At 32.5% G+C, this 19673-nt stretch overlaps 1 protein-coding gene and 1 non-coding gene across 2 annotated transcripts in view; both read right to left on the reverse strand.

Annotated features, from left to right (window-relative positions):
• Positions 1-797: 797 nt before the first annotated feature.
• The window catches only part of LOC126964737 (uncharacterized), a 191548-nt gene continuing 172672 nt past the window's right edge, over positions 798-19673 (reverse strand). The window contains exon 4 of the mRNA XM_050808012.1: positions 798-867. Within this exon, the coding sequence (XP_050663969.1) occupies positions 798-867 (70 nt within the window). The remainder of the gene's footprint in view (positions 868-19673) is intronic.
• On the reverse strand, positions 15825-15897 carry Trnaa-agc (transfer RNA alanine (anticodon AGC)). Its single transcript has one exon. It is a non-coding gene; the product is annotated as a tRNA-Ala (tRNA).

Consider the following 19673-nt stretch of genomic DNA (forward strand, 5'->3'; position numbering starts at 1 on the left):
TCAGGGTAACTCTTTTTTAACCGACTTCAAAAAGGAGGAGGTTATCAATTCGATCGGTATTTTTTTTTTTATGGAAAAGGAGGATCACCGCCGCCCACAATCTCTTGCAACACCAGAGGAATCACAGGAGCGTTGCCGGCCTTTAAGGAATGTGTACGCGCTTTTTTTGAAGGTACCCATGTCGTATCGTTTTTTATGTATGTACACCGATTACTCTGAGGTTTATGATCCGATTTACGTAATTTTTCTCTAGTTCGATCCAGAATAGATGCCTTTTGGTCTCATAATAATTTTACATAGTTTTTATTTTATGAAAATTTTTGTTTACCTCGATGATATAATTATTTTTTTGTGTACGTTTAATACACCTTTACCTTTAATATTAATAAAATACTATTATTTGGATGTGCTACATATTGATAGCTTTGAAGTCGGCGCCAAGCCAAATGTAGTAGTAGGTAAGTACCTACACTCGCCAAGCGATACTTTTAGCGGGATAGCTTTGTCTAGAACAAAACAACCCAAGCGGACAGACATGCGTGGCCAGACAACCTTAATAATTACAGTAAGTAAGCTGTTTATAATATAAGTTTTATTTTACTTAGGGCTTGGCATCGACTTAAAACCTATCAATTATAGGTGGCACATATAAATAATAGTATTTTATTAATATTAAAGGTAAAGGTAAAGGTGTATAAAATAAAATTTTTAGTTATTTGATAATTTGATACTTTTCACTTTTTGATGTCGGTTTTTTTAAACGTAGTTTTTTTGTAATAACTTTTTAGTTTTTAGTTTTAGCGCAGTAGAACTAGTGACTCTAGGTATGCCTCGTTTGGTATATTTGTGACAAAGTCATCGTTCCGCCTGAACCCAGTATAAATGCACGCTCAACCAATTTAGCTCCAAAGTTGTGCCTACTAAAATTAGTACCGCGCATGTATTGATGTACCAAAATCAAGTAATTTTTCGTGTATTCTCAATTTATAACGCTATTATACGGAACGCAGACGTGGTCGATAACTTTAAAATAATTTAATTTGATTTGATTTAATTTGAGCCTTATGAGGAAGCCCATTGTCGCTGATAGGGGCTATGCTCGGAGTTTCCCTGAGAGATTAAATCAGAAATGAGGAGATCCGTTGGAGAACCAAAGTCACCAACATAGCCCAACCATATGGGCGAAACTGAAGTGGCAGTGGGCAGGGCACATAGTTCGACGAACAGATGGCGGTTGGGACAGAAACGTCCTCGAATGGCGACCACGTACTGGAAGACACAGTGTCCCCTCACAAGATGGACCGACGATCTGATCTATTGATCTAAACTTCATTAAACTGACTACTTAAACTTCGTCGGAACACGTTGGATGAGGTGAACTCACCGACCGTCGTGGCGATCTTTGGGGGAGGCCTTTGTCCAGCAGTGGACGTTTTCAAGCTGAAATGATGAATGCTGTTATAATATTTTCACTTATTAATATTGTAGTTACATATATGTCTATTAAATATCATTAAAATATGGTTACATATTATAAAACGTATTTGTTAGTATTTTTAGAGACTTAGACTACATCATAGACGATTCACAAGTGAAAAGTGGCTGCATGAGTTAACCACATTTGCAGACTCTAGTCAGTACCCTCTAAAATTTTCCAAAACCAGCTTACGTAAGTGTCATTTAAATTTTTTCACTTTGTGATGATATTAATTAATGCATTACTATTACCTATAGACTATCAATCTATTGAAGGCCTGTTTTGAAGCAGTAGAAGTATAATATTATTTCTAGTTACTGATCAAATACTAAATTGTTAACATTATAAACTACGAAAACTTTAATTATAACATTGAAAACTACTCATTCTCATATAAAAATATATAAATAATTAAAATTTGTACTTGAGTAAATATAATTAGCGACGAATATGGTAACACAATTGTTATAAAAATGCCTCGAGGAAAGACTGGGAAAAAACGTAAAGAATGCATGGAGGCTTATCTTGAAGTCCGTAATTTCAATAGTTTCATTTAATTTCCCATCTTTTCAATTAGAAACCTCATTAGACACATTTTAGCCTGAGCAAAAATATTATACCGCATTGAAACAATAGAAAATATTGTTTGTGCAACATTCGTCCAACAAAATAGCAGTGTACATGTACCAATGCTGTTTATGATCCAGGGTGACGGTAGATATGGTAAGGGATTTGGTTTATGCCGCTATAAATAGAAATGATCCAAAAGCTAGTTACGCATAAGTATCAATAAATAATACCAAGAGGCCACATCACTAGGTAATTGGCACAGTTTAACATTTTATGAAACAGAAGGTATTATTAGCCACGCTGAGGTTAGTACGCAGTTTTTATTCAAAAAGTTAATTTTTTTTTAAATAAAAACAAAGAAATAGTTAAAAGTGGGTGTAGGATTGCCAACTTTTATTAGAAGAAATAGATCTGATCTCAAAGAAGGTAAATAAAAAGTTCAGACTTCCAAAAAAGAGTATCATTTATTCTATATTTTTAAAAATTAACGATACTTAAAAGCTCTTCGCTACGTTAAGAATCGTCCGAATGTGGCTTGGGGAATACCGACATATTAACAGTATATAGATGGGCTACACTTAAAGTTTTGCACTTCTAGCTAATCGGAACTATTTGAATTTCGAATGTTATATTTTTTGAAACGTTGCAACCTTCTTTAGTAATAAAAAAAACAATTGGCGGAAAATCATGTGATGTGTGACAAAAATTGTCAATTGTTTTTCAAAGTTCTTCGTACGCAACGAAAATGGAATTGAGTCGAAAAGATTTTAGAGCGATGATTTTTATAATTTTAAAATTAGTTCTCTCTCTCCGCAAGACTGTGCCGCTCGTCTTCAAAATGCTTTTGGGAGAGAAGCACCTTGCTTGAGCACCATGAGGTGATGGTTTGCTGAATTTGAGAGAGGTCGAGTTTCTTTACATAACGAATTTCGTAAAGGGCGGCCTTCAACTGCCGTCAACGAAAATAATATGGTTACTGTTAAGCGGTGCTCAATCCGGATATAATTCTGAAGTTCTGTAAGACTTGTTATAAAAACGACAGAAAAAAGGTACAGACGCCTTCGTAGCATTGACTCAGTCATTTCTAGCAGTCTAATTCTAGCTAGGAATTGTATAAGGTCTTTGAATTACCACTAACAATTTAAATAAATTATGTTACAGTCTAATCGTAATACTATAGTTTCTATGCAATTTATTATGTTTTTAAAGTGATAACCCTCACTTCTGGGATTAATTACACTAATAAAACTGAAAACAAAATTGTATGAACGATGCAAGAGCGACATCTCAAGTCAATTTCCTCATATTCAAATTTGAGGTTGAGCAGGTTATCAATTGTAAAGAGCGCTCGCACGGAGGTCGCGATTCGAGTCCCACGTCGTTTATAAAATTTTGCTTTCAATTTTATTTGTGCATAATTGCTAGGTTTTTTTATGTACTAAAGTCTCAATGGGAATATAAGAAGACATAGACATAGTAGTTTTATTTAAAATGTGGCTAGTAAATTGTATAAGTTTCCAGTAAGTTTTCTGTTTCAGATGTGCCATTACAGTAGTTCATTCTTTTGGGATTTGCTCCGCAATATTGTTGGCAAATGTATAAAATGAACGCTTCTGAAGAAAGTTATATTCATTCGTTCATTTCGGATTGCAATACAAGTTTCATTTGAAAAGTTTTAAAAGCAATATTCATTTAAGTTATAATGAATATGAGAATACACAAATGTATAAGTAATTTTATTTTATTTTAAATATCAGCGTTCTTTTGCATTTATTAAGTATGTTTTTCATTCTATAAATACTCAGAATATGGTAGTCACTTGAAAAAAAACTTAATAATATATGATTCAACCTTAGATTGAGGATTGGTCTCCGCTGCTTAATCTAAGAATTCAACAATACTTTCAGTTTAAGTTAAACTTTAACTCTACATTTTTATCAATATAATTGATTTAATCATTTCATATATATTGTTTCACAATTAAATCAAAGTACAAATGCATAATAGATTCTTTACCAGTGGGAGACTCCTTTGCACAAGATGCCGGCTAGAGTATGGGTACCACAACGACACCTATTTCTGCGTAAAAGCAGTAATGTGTAAGCATTACTGTGTTTTGGTCTAAAGGGCGCCATAGCTAGTGAAATTGCAGGGCAAATGAGACATCTTTTATCTCAAGATTCCGGAAGAAGGAAGGAACCGGAACTCTTACAGATTCGTCATGTCTATCTGTCTGTCTGTGTATGTCACAGCCACTTTTTTCCAAAACTATAAGATCTATACTATTGAAACTTGGTAAGGAGGTGTATTCTGTGAACTGCATTAATATTTTCACACAAAAATAGAAAAATAAAACAATATTTTTATTAGTTTCAGTTCTCTCAAAATTTTATATCAAACCCATACACGTCTGGGGATCTACGGATAGGTCTTCAAAAATGATAATGAGGTTTCGAGTATTATTTTTTTCTAAACTGAATAGTTTGCGCGAGAGACACTTCCAAGGTGGTAAAACGTGTGTCACTCCCTCTGTAACTTCGTAATAAGAGAATGTTCGTTATAGAAATCAATAACACATTAAAATACGTATTTTTATCAAACTCAAATACACAATATTACTTCAAACGACTCAATTGTCTAATCGAGTGAAACTAAGCTGCATTTCTCTGCAATGTTTTTTATTTTAATGGAAAATATTATCTGTTCTTGGATAAAATATTAGTACAAGAATTTTTATTATCATATCGAATGAGGCAATCGCAATTGATTGACAAGAAAGGTAGTTAAAAACTAATTTTAAAAAAGTAACTGGCTTTTAAAAATATCGAGAATTATAACGTAAAAGTGTCTCAAAGTGTTTATTACTTCGATGGAACATATTTCACATTCAACAACTATACAGTGCTGCGATGACAATATAAAATATTAATTTATTATCATCATAGAAACTTTTTATAAAAGTCACTACTAACATAAATTCTAAAAGGAATTATAAACATTGAATCGAATGTCGGGGCGGGTATGATAAAAACATGATTGCAGATTGACGTTGTGATTCTGTTAAATAAATAAATGAAATGCTTTGAACGATGCCGTACTCAAACCCGCGACCTCTCGGGTTCCGTCCGAGCGCTGAGCCTTTACAGGCCCATGTTTATTACATAAATGTAATAAACGATTCATAGAATCTAAATTCTTCTAACTATTCTACGTATTTAAAGACCTATGTATTCAATGACCGGTAGAACTTTTTAGGAGGAGTTCAGTGATCAATTAATTACTAATGTATACATCAATACATATTAATAAAATTGGAGTGTCTGTTTGTAATAATGAAATAACCGTTTTTTAGTACATGTATATAGTACGGTTATACACCAAAATTTTTTTTTGTCTGTCTGTTTGTTCCGACTAATCTCTGAAATGGCTGGACCGATTTTGATTTATTAAATATTAGATTAGATTAGATAGATTTATTGGCACGTAGCTGATGTAATAAGGAGCAACTAAGGCTAAGTTTATTTTAGAAACATTCTTTTATTTTAGAAAAATTAAAGTAATGTTGCAATGTCCAAGAAACGGTTTAACTCTAAAAATAATTTATATGGTAAAACAACGTTTGCCGGGTCAGCTAGTAAATAAATATAATATATACTATTATGATAATTGAATAATATTCTTTAGTAAACATATCTAAGATACTTAAACCATTTTATTAAGTTAAGCAAAACTTTGAATTTATCATAATTTTAAGTATAAAAACAGTTACTTATAATTCTTTTGTTTTGGGGCACAAATGCACAAACACGAATGGGCTTATCATACGAGGCGAAGCCGAGTGTGATAATAATATCACATGAGTGTTTTAATACCTAATTATCAACAGTTGCATACAAGACTTTATCTACACCCATAATATGAATCCTTTAAAATATTCTGAAACAATTAGCTTACTGCTAAGATTAAAAAAGTCAGTTCTAGTAACAATTAAATTATAATTAATTAAATTTTATATTAATAATAAAAAATTATTATTAATTAAATTAAATGAAAACGGATGATATAATGTTGTAATGAATTTCATTACAACACTCGTTTGGATGATGTTGACATTGGATGTTTTAATGTTAATAAGCTAACTGTTTTAGAATCTTTAATCTCTGGTACTACTGGTCCGATTTGAATGATTCTTTCAGTGTTGGGTTCCTCGATAAATATAGCCTATAGGCTATGTTTTTTTTCAAAATTAGGGATCCGTAATAAAATTGCTATTTTGTAACACAAGGTGTAAAATCGAAACCCTATTTTTGCGCGCGCTGCAAAAACTATTGACAATAGAACAAAATGATGTACAGGCTGTAATATAGGCAATATTTTATTACTTATAAAACTATTGCGAGAATTATACTTTATATGGCAAAACAACGTTTGCCGGGTCAGCTAGTAAAGGATATAAAGCATGGGTGTATCCACAAATGATGATTATATATATACATATATAATCATCATTTGTGGATAATTTCATACGTATCTATCTAATTCAGTTATAAAAAATAAACACTTATTTCTTACATACGTTTTTCGTTATTTTAATTTCAATCCCACAAACTTTCCTGGAAAATATAAAATGGATCGTGTGAGATGTTAAAGATCTTGCGGAGAAACTTTTTAAGATCTTATGATGTGATCTGTCATAGTTAGATTTTCTTAAAGTTTCAGTTGGTTTTGCTATTAGTAAATTCTGAGAAATGATTCCATAATAAATTTAGTTTAAAAGTGAAATGAAATGAAATATATCTTTATTGCACACCACAAAATAATTAAATACAACAAAAATCGAGACTACAAAGAGCAATAGGCGGCCTTATCGCTTATGATGAGTGATTTCTACCAGGCAACCTGTAATGAAGTAGTTTTAGTTGAAAAAATAATAGAAGGTTGTGTTATCAATATGCATATAATTTAAACATACACATACAGTAAATAACTCCAATAAAAGAACTAGTAATGAATTTGTCATAGAAATAAATAATTATTATGGAGCATTGTTTCGAAAAGATTGGAGAGTTTCAGCCTTTCTGATTACAGTGGGAAGAGAATTCGATAGGTTAACAGCTTGCACAGTAAATGAACTGTTGAAAAAGAAAGTTTTATGAACAGGTGTACAAAGCAAGAGATTAAAGACAGATCGAAGATATAGTTGGTGATAACTTTATGCTGAAAATTTTTCCTTGAGATATATAGGAGTTTTAGGATCAAATGTGATTTGCATAAATTAATTCGTTGTTATGTTGTCACAAGGGACGTTCAAAAAATAGTGAGCAAGAGGTTGAAACTCTTCCGAAACAAAAAAGTAAATACTGGCTGGTTATACTCGTATCCATTAGATTAAAAAATAAATATATTTTTTTTAGAAATGGAAATCTTTCTTTCAATAATTTACCGGTGAATTTTGTCGAAAAAGTTGTTAAAGTTGAAATTGAATTGCAATTAAAGTAAACATTTACCATGAGGTTAACATCTTGTACGTCTGATCAGTTTTTCTTATAAAAAATAACGTTTCAGTTCGAAATAAGTTAATCAACATTCACAGAAAAGTTTAGGTAAAAATGCTCCGCGGAAATCTTCAATTTCACGTTCGTTCGACGACTTCAAGTGTGGAAGAACATCCACCAAAGATGAAACTCAACCAACCAAATCTCCACACCGAAAAATCCTGAAAAGTGAAAGGAATTTTAAGAATGGAAAAATATATTACAATTGTATTTTAGATAATGGATCGAATAGGTGGCTATATCGAAAAATATAATTAGATATTTACATAAGATTAAGTCCTACTATTTAAATAGGAATAGACTAAACTTTGACGGACTAGGCTTTTAAAACAGAAAATATTTAATTTATGTGAAAGGAATTGACTAATTAACAAAATCGAGATCTTTGAAATAATCCAAGAATTTAACATACATTTTTGATAGCCTTAATGTATTACGCAGTATTAAATAAAACAAATATAATCCATTATTACCATTTCTGTTGAAGTGTTAAACAAAGAGTACGTTATTAATTATATTTATTCAATTCAATACACATATTGTGTTATGTTTTTTGGTTGAATTTATTGATGATAAATTTATTTAATTATGATTCATATTATGCTCATAGGACAAATAAGTACAGAGCTATTATCCTGCCCACAGTAGCCTATTGACAATTTTTGTTAGTCTCCTATAATGTGGCTATATTTACTAATCACAGCTGAATATCTAAGTGATCCGACAGCCTGGGACTAGATTATAATTATGTTATAGCAATTGCAATGACAATACAATATTGTATATTTGATTAAAAAGAGCGCAAAAAAAATGGGAGAGTTTCTTGCGCCGCTTCTTCTCTCTGAGAGCGCCATTTGTTTCCGAAGCGGTAGTAGTGTCTAGTATATTAGAAATGACATCAAAAAGAATTCTAAAGGAATCAAAACAAATGCCTTTTATGCACTTGAGTTATTTATTATGAAATAGATGTTTTATATTTTATTTCAAAGCTGTTTCCTCAATGTAACAATTTTCATTAATTATATTTAGCCTAATAAAAATAATTTCTATAAATTATTCTTATGAATAATGCTAGCATTTTCCACAGAGATAAGTAATCACTAAACTAAAGAGATTAATTTTTTTGTCACTACTTTATTTCCAACCATGTTTTGTAGTTAATTTAGTTCTCGATATAGTACAAAAATGTACTATGTTTTACAGCTTTTTCAGTAAAAAAGAGGATGTTTGAATTTTATCTTAGGTAATTTGTTATGTTTTGTCTTGCCAAAATCGACCAGGCACTAGATCTTTCATATACACCTATATATATCATTGTTATGCTTTTAAAGTGATAACCCTCACTTCTGGGATTAATTACATAAATAAAACTGAATCTTCTTATCGTTGATAAAATTTTGTAACTTTGTTCAACTCTCAGGTTGTTGCTTCATCTACAGGATCTACTTTACACATTAAGAGCGCTCGCTCGGAACGCGAGAGGTCGCGGTGCCTGTGTAGATTTCCAACCAATTGGAATTATAGAGAATTTGCAATAGAACAACAGAGAAACGCATCGGTCATGCCGTTTCTGAGTTAGTATGTACTAGCTTATAAACAATCCTCATAATATACAAACATTCTAAACATAATTCTCTCAAATTCAATTTTATTCAATAATAATAAACTACAAAGCTGTTTATTACACACGGTCATCATTTCCAGTCGGCCAACTCATGGCACATTTTTATAACATCTATAGAAAGATATTCATCATATTATTAGATTGGGAAAACGGATCACGTTCGAACACCTATAAATATATTTTCCTGTTCCACTCTCCAACCATATTTGTGTGAAATATTAGAACCTCTTTTTGCTGGAAACTGTTTTCGTAAGCTTATCTCAACGTGATAATGCAATGTCAGCACTCTTAGTCGGGTCGGGAAAAAGTCTATTCGCATATACATTCTATGTTTTAACTTGTAATAAAATCTCTTTGACTCTTAAATTATTAAAACTTTCGTGAGACATTATCATCTTATTTATTAATACGGCTGTTGAGTGGGTACCGACTAGTCTCGGACCATTCGGAGGTCCTTCATCAGGATGAGTGTAGTGGGTTCGAGCACGGAATCTGACACTATGTTACTATTGTATGTCACTTGACCCGTGGACACCAATAATGACAGTGTTAGTGATACCGTGCTCGTATATAGGTGTGGCATTATTTTAACATTAACTACATTGATTGACAAACAATGGAATGTTATTCTTGGCCGGGAATACTGGGTACAGTAACAAATTAAATAATGATTAATATGATATCATAGTAACGACTTTACCACCAGGAACAGACATAAACTTATAATGCCTACTACTCGACTAATATGTTACGAATATATATGATTTTACAACAAGATCCCAGAAAATGTTCAAAACAAAAGTATTGCGTTATTCAAAACCATTGTTAAAAAATGTTTGTGTGGTAAAGGTTACTATAACATTAACGTCTTTTTTAATGATCTGTGGTAGATTGGGAATGGAGTGACCACCCTCAGGCTGAAAAAAAAGCCCGCTGAGTTTGTTGCGCCCGTTCTTCTCAGGTCTGAGGCATTCATTTTGGAAAGGGTGGTAGTTTCTGACTTACAATAAGTGATATCACATCCTATTTCGAATGAAAATATTTGAATTTGACTTTGAATAGAGATACTATTAAAATAAGTAACTCGAACATATCAGGCATCCTTCTCAAATATTCTGAAAATCCCAACAGTGTATTATCTTTGTACATACAATAATTATCGGAATATATAATAGAATCTGTTGTAAGGGTCTGACAGTAGATCAGGGTATAATCTAATTTTATTTCCATGTACGTTGACCATAGGCGTGTTGTGTATTTGTACGACGTAAACCAACAAGCGTCTGTGAAACCCAATGTCGATTGTGGATTAACTGATTGAGGTTCACTTGTTTACTCAGTTTATAGAAATAAGGTTTAATATTTAACTAGTGGGAGGCTCCTTTGCACAGGATGCCGGCTAGATTATGAGTACCACAACGGTGCTTATTTATGCCGTGAAGCGGTAATGTGTATACATTATTATGTTTGAGTATGAAGGGCGCCGTAGCTACTGAAATTATTCGGCAAATGAGACTTAACATCTTATGTCTCAAGGTGACCAGCGCAGTTGTAGTGCCGCTCAGAACTTTTGGGGTTTTTCAAGAATCCTGAGTGGCACTGTAACGGGCAGGGCATATCATTTACCATCAGCTGAACGTCCTGCTCATCTCGACCCTTATAATCATTACAGGACCGGCCCGAGTAACGATTATTACCAGTGCATAGTAGAGATGCAGTACGCGTGTTACCATTGATCGGTCCGGTCCTAGTTTTCCTCGTTTGTTTTTGCTTTGCATTTGCATTCGGCTGTCTTAGCTTGAGCTATCAAATGACTATAAAAAAGAAATCAATATTTATGCTAAGCTCACACTCAGCTAAGTTTCACGTAAGTAAAGTCTAAGGAAAGTCTAAGTATGATCTATAGAATTCACCCTAAGAGAAGTCTAACATACCTACATTAAAGTACCAGCGTGGAATTGAAAACTCTGACACAAAAACTATTTTACATTAAAAAGGGATTAGCCCGCATAAAATATTCAGGACGTGACTTCGAGGAACCTTTATAATAAGATTATTTCCAAACTTTCCACGCTGCCACAGATTTCATCAAAGTTTGGAGGACAGATACAATATCTGCCTACGTAAGAGACTTCGATATTTTCCTCTCGTTAACGGTTTTCACAAAATAAATGGATTAACAATAAGTGGCTGATGTGAATACATTATGATCACAGCCTAGAATTTAACAATATTGGAGGCATTTGAATTAGATCTTTTCTTAGATTAAAGGTTGGCCTCCCTTGTGCTCCAAGTAGATACTACCTAAGAACAATTGCTTTTTTATTACGGCAACTTTATAGTGTAGTGTATATTGGCTATTTGTAAAGATGCTTGTGTACGCGGCATCTTGACACCCAATGGCATCTTTAAAATTTTTGTAAATGGAATAATTCATAAAATAATTGATTGTTAATGATTCCATGGGAGTAATACCGGAATACCAAATTTAGGTTTATTGCCGTCTCTTTCGGCTACTCTCATAATAAGCTGAACCGGTATTTTAGGGAAATCATTAATTACTCATAGCGTGAGCTATTTTTGTTTAATATGAATTTGTTTATTTAAATAAAAATTATCTGCTAGCATCCATTATTATAATTTTATAAACTTTGGTCTCGATAATGTAAATATTATTCAAAATAATACGAAATTCATTCGTCAAATAAAACGAAATTTATAATTATACTTATTTTTTTATTTTTAATTATGGAACAGGAGGACAAACGAGCGTACGGGTCACCTGGTGTTAAATGATCACCGCCGCCCACATTCTCTTGCAATACCAGAGGAATCACAAGAGCGTTGCCGGCCATTAAGGAAGGTGTACGCGCTTTTTTTGAAGGTACCCATGTCGTATCGTCCCGGAAACACCGCACAAGGAAGCTCATTCCACAGCATTGTAGTACGAGGAAGAAAGCTCCTTGAAAACCGCACTATGGAGGACTGCCACACATCCAGATGGTGTGGATGATATTCTAACTTGTGGCGTATTGTGCGAAGGTGGAATTAAAAGTGAAAAAAAAAAGTGAAAACTTATATACTCGTAATTAGCAAAAAGAAGAAATGTGAAATTATATAAATACTTGAGATACATACCTTTGCACGGTCCATCTGGAATATATTTATTTTATTAACGCTGTATGTGGATTGATACGTCTACTATAACTTAACAACTCTTAAGTTTCTTTATAATTTATTTTGAAACTCACCTAAGCAATTTGAAACGTCTGAGTATCGTTGGTCGATCATTTTGCTGAGAGTGTATAACATAGATATCGATAAAAAATATGTTTCTTTCTATTTGTTCTCATTCAATTTTTCAGAGTGGTGCTAAATGGTTAATTTCAAACGCCGTAAAGCAGGGTAGCCGTTTCATGCTAAACTTATATATATTTAAATTTTTGAGCGCAAATCCTGACAACAAGCTTGATTGGTTGTATACTATAAAATTATACCTATACTCCACAGGAAAGCGAAATTATATATATCAAAATCTATCTTACTTAAATTGAAATGTGTTTTACACAAATAAGGATAGTAATTTAAGGGAACCTTAAGACAATACAAATTACTGCTACCCTTATCAAATGATGACACAAATATAGATTCAATTATTGTCTCGTATCTCCTCTGTTTTATCATATTAAATTATTGACCACCGAATTCAAACAACTCAACAACACAATTTCGAAGAAGGCTCACGGGATGGGGAGAGGTGAGGCAGCCACCCATGGACATCCGCAAAACCAGGGGTCGATGCGTTGCCAGCCTGTAAGGTGGACAGAGCGTATAGTCATTTCTTGAACTTTTAATGCCTTTCCACCGCCGTGCCGCCGTGCCGTTCCACCCAAATACAAACTAGGTGCCAGTTCAACCAAATCGAATCATTTATAATTAATTATTGGAGTTGTTACAATATTTCAAACTTTAGGCGAAATACTAATTCACTAAAATGTATTCCGTATAAAAAGTTTGGTTTTATAATAATTCGTAAATTACATTTTTTTTCCTCTGTACCTACCCATTCGTACTCCAAGCAAGTTTATTTTAAACCGATTTGTTAACAATAAACGGACTATAATTTGTCATAAAATTTTAAGACTCATATTTATTTTTGATTTATAACATAATAAGAAACTAACACATGGGATACTCCATTAAAAACGAATAGAAATTTAGCCGCTTAGCCCTTACTGAAAAAATGCTGACGGGTACAAAACCCAAAGGTGCTCTTAGTTTTTTTTTGTCGCGGTCGTAATCGTATAATTGGAACATCATTATAAGTGATCCCAAGTACGTCAATAACAAATTAAATCAAAACAAGAAAAAATTCTTAAAAACCGATATGACTTCCAGAAAATAGCATACTTAAAGACCGGCAACGCATCTCTTGACACTTATTGTTGCGGATGTCCATGGGCGGTTGCCTCACCTCTCCCCATCCCATGAGCCTCTTGCACGTATGCCCCCTCTTATGTAAAAAAAAGATTAAGGTGTTAACTCTAGACTATTACTGTACACTGTGTTGGGTAGCTGCTCTTGTTTTCTTTGTTCTTTTTAGTATAAAAACATGGTTGTTATTTACTTGGCAACAACTTCCCAAAATAAAAGGAAACGTAAAATAATAATAAATACCCTTTGGAGTGAAAACTTCATTAACATCATTGTGATTTGAAAGTCGATAAAACGAAAAAGCGAGACGATAAAGAGACAGACACATACATTTCTTAGAGTATATACGTGGGAGAAAAAAAATGATAGGAGCCATTATACAATGTTTTGGTACCAGGCAATCATAGTTGAAGAAAAGATTGTCTTATGTATGACGCGAGTATAACTTAATATACTCTGACGTCATGCGCACGACTTATTACTACATAGACATCAGGAGAACTAAAAATATGATAGCGGTGGTAGTAATGTCTTTCAAAGCGGTTGAAATCATGTGTCATCCTAGCAACATGTACCAGGACTTCATATGCAGTTTAGAGGTTCTTACACAATGCAGGTTTTACTTCAGACATGTGTTATTTGTACGCACGCAATATTTTTTTATTATTATTTATTTTTTAATTGTAGGCGCTCAAAGTTATTTTGCCGTTTTTAATGTGATACGTACAGTAACAGCCAATAGAAATTTGTCGCATTTAGTGCAATGTATTTGGAAACCAAATGTTATTTTGTTTTGACCATTGCATTGTCGATGGATTGAAACATCAATTTAACGGAACGCTTGTGCAATTGACGTGAGAGTTATTTATGTCGAAATATTGTAACAAACAATACAAAATGGAATAAAGCTTCATATTAACTGACGTACAGTTTATAACTTCTTACAAATAAATTTTTGTAACGAGGTATTTTAAAAGTTATATCAAATACAATAACAAGTGTGTACAAACATTTTTTTATGCAAATAAGGGATGAGACGATCAGTACGTTCAGTTGATGGTAATTAATACGCCCTGCCTGCGTTACAATGCAGTGCCGCTCAGGATTCTTGAAAAACCCAAAAATTCCGAGCAGCACTACAATTTCGCTCGTCACCTTGAGACATAAGATGTTAAATCTCATTTGCCCAGTAATTTCAATAGCTACGGCGCCCTTCAGACCGAAACACAGTAATGTTTACACATTACTGCTTCACGGCATAAATAGGTGCCGTTGTGGTACCCATAATCTAACCGGCATCCTGTGCAAAGGAGCCTCCCACTGGTAAATTTAACATTTAAACTGAAACCTTTAAATGTTTCAGTGGTATGTCTTAGTACTATCCTAGAAATAAATTCGTATTTATATTAGAATAACTGCTGATCTTTAAAAATATAATAATAAAATAAAAATGTATGGATTGAAAAATGTAAATTGTTCACTGTATTTTATCTGCGTTTTATTTAAAAATTAATATTTATAATTATTGTATGATTTAAAAATATACATATTATGTATCTTCGTTTATGTGAAGAGTTTCCAATGTACATTAAAATTGATTCGGGCAATTTAAACATCTAATGATATAATAATATTCGCCTCTTAAAATAACATTTTTCATGAAGGAAACAATTATCACTAAGAGGAAGTTGTATTTTTTTTATTAATGCAAGTGTAACACATTTAATTTAAACACTTTTTAAAGTATTAAAACGGTACGCAAAAATCTAATGTAAAGTGTACAATTACATGCGTTTTAATCATTAAAATTGTTTTATTAAAACCGAAAGGAAGCTTAAGCAAGAATAAAAATAATAATTAATAAGTTTATTAATTTTTTGACATTCGAAAGTATAATTTCCGTGACATACATTAATAAAGTGATTTTGATTTGATTTGATTTCAGTACTAAGCAGGAATAAAAACACACTTACAATTATTACACGTGTTTTAGTCCTTTAAAAAGTATTTTATTTAAACTAAGAGGAAGTTTAAGCAACACTAAGAATAAGAAATAAAAAAACTGTCAGAGAGATATTCCGGTACAAATACCTTCAAAAATATTGTACACTTTAGGAGAAATACAAAATACGCCATGAAAGAGATTTGTAAATATAAAAAAATTTGGAGGCGCCGGGTATCGATCCCGGTACCTCTCGCATGCTAAGCGAGCGCTCTACCATCTGAGCTACGCCCCCGTAGTGAAAGGTTCTCAATAGTTTGTACATATTGTAAAAACCAGCTGTCATTGAAATACAATATAGGTAGAGCAAGTTGAAAGTTACCATACCAGTCACTGACCTCTACTAGTCTACTATATACCACTGAACTGGCGGCTGTCAAAGTCCTTTTGTGCCTGTTTGATATTCGCCATTTTGGCGCTGTTGGCTTTGTATCTGCAGTACTAAAACTATTTACAAAAAAAATGTGTAATTTATTACATTGATTTTTGAAGTATAAATAACACGAAATACGAACGAAATTAATTCAAAATGTAAAAATACTTCAGAGTATCGTACGTTCCTTCGCAGCCATTTGTATTATACGTCAAAATTAGTTCTCTGGACGCTCGCTGGTGGAACTTCAAATACGCTCAAAAAATTTGCTGTCAAACATATGGAACAGCCTGTCCAGTGGTATTTATACAGGTCAGTGCTTGCAGTACTTACCAGCGTCAGCTGTCAGAGTTGTAATTTTGTCAACATAATTCATAAGCATATCTTATTAGGTATATTACAACTACATACTAAGAATACCAGCGTATATACAACCTGACAGCCCGATAACACGTTACCGAATTTAATTGTTATTGTGTGCGTTAGTTAGAAGTTTAATATTCAAAGTGATCCGACAGCCTGGGACTAGATTACGATTATTTTATAGCAATGACAGTACAATATTGTAAATTTTATTAAGAAGAATGCTGGGAGAGTTTCTTGCACCGCTTCTTCTCTCTCAGAGCGCCATTTGTTTCCGAAGCGGTAGTAGTGTCTAGTATTCTAGAAATTACATAAAAAAGAATTCTAAAGGAATCAATTTTGAGAAAATAAATGCCTTTTATGCCTTTTAAATACTTAGGAGTTATTGCCAAGCGTGGCTGACTGTTTACAACTTGTCAATATAAATGGTTTTATTTTAGGAAGAGCAAACGAGCATATCAGGATCACCTTATGGAACGTGATTACTGCAGCCCATACTGTCTTTTATCACCAGAGGAATCACAAAAATGTTGCCCTTCTTATTAAGCGTGGAATAAACATACATACGAGTATGAATTCGTACACCAAAACCACACATCGACACAAATAGGGTTGTCATCTCTGAAGTCTGGCAACCGGACAAGAAGCGTGAAAACCCCGGATTTAGAAGCTCAAAACCCGGACAAGTCAATTGAATTTTTTTAAGTTGTTCCGTAAAATAAAAAAAATATCGGCTTACTTAAAAGAGATTGACAAAAATCAATACAGTTATAATCTATGAAATTGTTTTTTTTTTAAATAACTGACAGGACTGTTTCTGTCTTCAATAAAATATTTCTTCCTTTAGTCCACTGTTTTGTGCTGTTGGAGAGTGGGTTGTTCGCGGAAATCGCGTCCCGGTGCGGCGGTGACTACAACTTTTAAACCCGGACTACAATTGAAACCCCGCCCTAGGACAAACAAACCGGGACGGATAGCAACCTTACATACAAACAAACAATAGATTCGCTTTCTTTTTTCTATCTTCCAATATCCGTTAGAAATTTACTTCTCAATCACGCTGATCTTAATTGTAAAACATCACAAAACTATCTAATGATTTGAAGTGTATCTATGGACAGTGAACAAGTTCAAAAACATTTTAATACTTGATAAACGTACTAAAAATAATCTATATATATATAAGAGATTTCCACGTATATAGTCACTCATCACGATATCTCTGGAACCATTAGAGCTAAAGACTTGAAATTTGATAGGAATATTCTTTTCACCGAGTAGAGGTCAGCTAAGAACGGATTTTACGAAATTCCACCCCTAATTTTTTATATTTCCAACATTTGTTTTCTATGGACATATTTTCTATAAGAGAATTTACTGCACGGTTTGACAGTTCTGCTGTAAAGCAATTTCATTATAAGATCTGGAAGCATATTTTACGAAATAATAATTCTTTGATGTTATTAAATATTATTGACAAATTCATAAAAAATTAGTATTTTATTTATTATATACAGAACTACGTCTGTCGGGTCAGCTAGTATTTATATAAACAATATTTTGAAAGAACTGAATTTTCGAGTGTTTTATAAAATAAAATTATTTATATTGTTTTACTTTATATGTAATTGCATGCCTTAAGCGTGAGACGCGTAGGTATGTTCTACTAGGGCCTAAAAATCATAATATCAAGGTTTTGTCGCATATAATCTTATATAACAAATATATTGTGCATATAAATGATATAAAAAGCACATATTCAGAAGGACAAGTGATTGTTGAACTTATTTAAAAATAAATAAATCTAAAAATAGCTATTTCTACATTAAAAAAATGGTTTTAATGGCTTATTGGTGTGAACTTATAGAGTCCGCATGGCGGGTGAAACACAATAATTTCTGTAAATATCCATTTTGTAACTCAAACTATTATTTAATCCCCTCATTAATTATGTAGGAAGCCATGGAATGTAAATTGTAGTATAATTTAGTTATGTTTAAATATAATTGATTTTTTTATTCGGCTGTGACATCCCTAATTTTCGGTCTTTGACAAATGCTAATTTACAAAATTATTATAATTATTATGACAATTTTATTCTAGAAAATTTTAGGTTATGAAATAAGGTTATATTATTTAAGTGAAAACTTGTCCGTATTTAAACTACTTTAAAGAAAACCGTATAATATAAGCGTTTAAGTGATGCACATTTGGATGGAAAATATATTTATCTATACTATCATTATTATGAATTAATGAAATATATGCTGCATATCAACGTTAATCTGTTAAATTCTCTGATGTTTAAAAAAATATTCAGCTAATTAACATATCAAAGCGATTGATACAATTGACGTGCAGAAATCGAAACATTTGCAAACATTTGTGACCTACAAACTGTGTGACATTTATCATTGATTGTCACAATTGATGGTTGACGCGTCAGATTGACGATTTGTCCTCACAAAACGTCTATTCAATTTTCAGCTAAGAATTATTTTCATTCAAAAGGTATTTGCATGATGGAAGCGAAAATGTTTAATATTCTCTTAGATTAAGGATTTTTTTGCTTTTGAAAGAATATTATATTGTTTATAACGTTTCATGTCTTGTCATAACTGCGTAACCTTAGATTAAAATCCATACTCGAGCCAGTCTCGAACAGTGTGTGACGTTGACGTGCCACATGTTCTGTTAAACGTTGAAAGTAAAATGCCGGGTTGCATAGTAAAACTTTGTAAAAATAACACTTCAAGAAATAAGAAAGACACCGGGATCACATATTATCATTAGGAAGTATTTTGTATTTTATTAATTTCAGTGTAAAATAACATATAATTTAACGTTATGAAAGATGCATCTACACGGAAGCGTGTGAGATGTTAAGTGTCAAATATAAATAACCAATATACACTACAATAATTAAAGTTCTTAGGTAGTACGGTATCTAGTTGGAGCACAGCGGAGACCATTCCTTAATCGAAGTTTATAACGAATTTCATGTCTACTACGTAACCGAGTATCATAAAATTAGCACACACGTTGTCTATGATACAGAAAATAACAAAGAGTACATTTTATCTCGAATAATTGGAGCTTTTTCTAAGCTTTTTCTTTTGTTTTCTCACATATTTCAAATCAAGTATAATCATGTCATTTATTTGCATAGATATTGAGTGGGTATTTTGGTGTTACAATATAATCATAGGTGCTTACAATCTGCCGGCTAGGCATACAAAAATAAAATTTTACTTGCTCTAAGTTTACAGTGAAAA

This window comes from Leptidea sinapis, chromosome 5 (genome assembly GCF_905404315.1).
Source record: "Leptidea sinapis chromosome 5, ilLepSina1.1, whole genome shotgun sequence".
NCBI lineage: Eukaryota > Metazoa > Arthropoda > Insecta > Lepidoptera > Pieridae > Leptidea > Leptidea sinapis.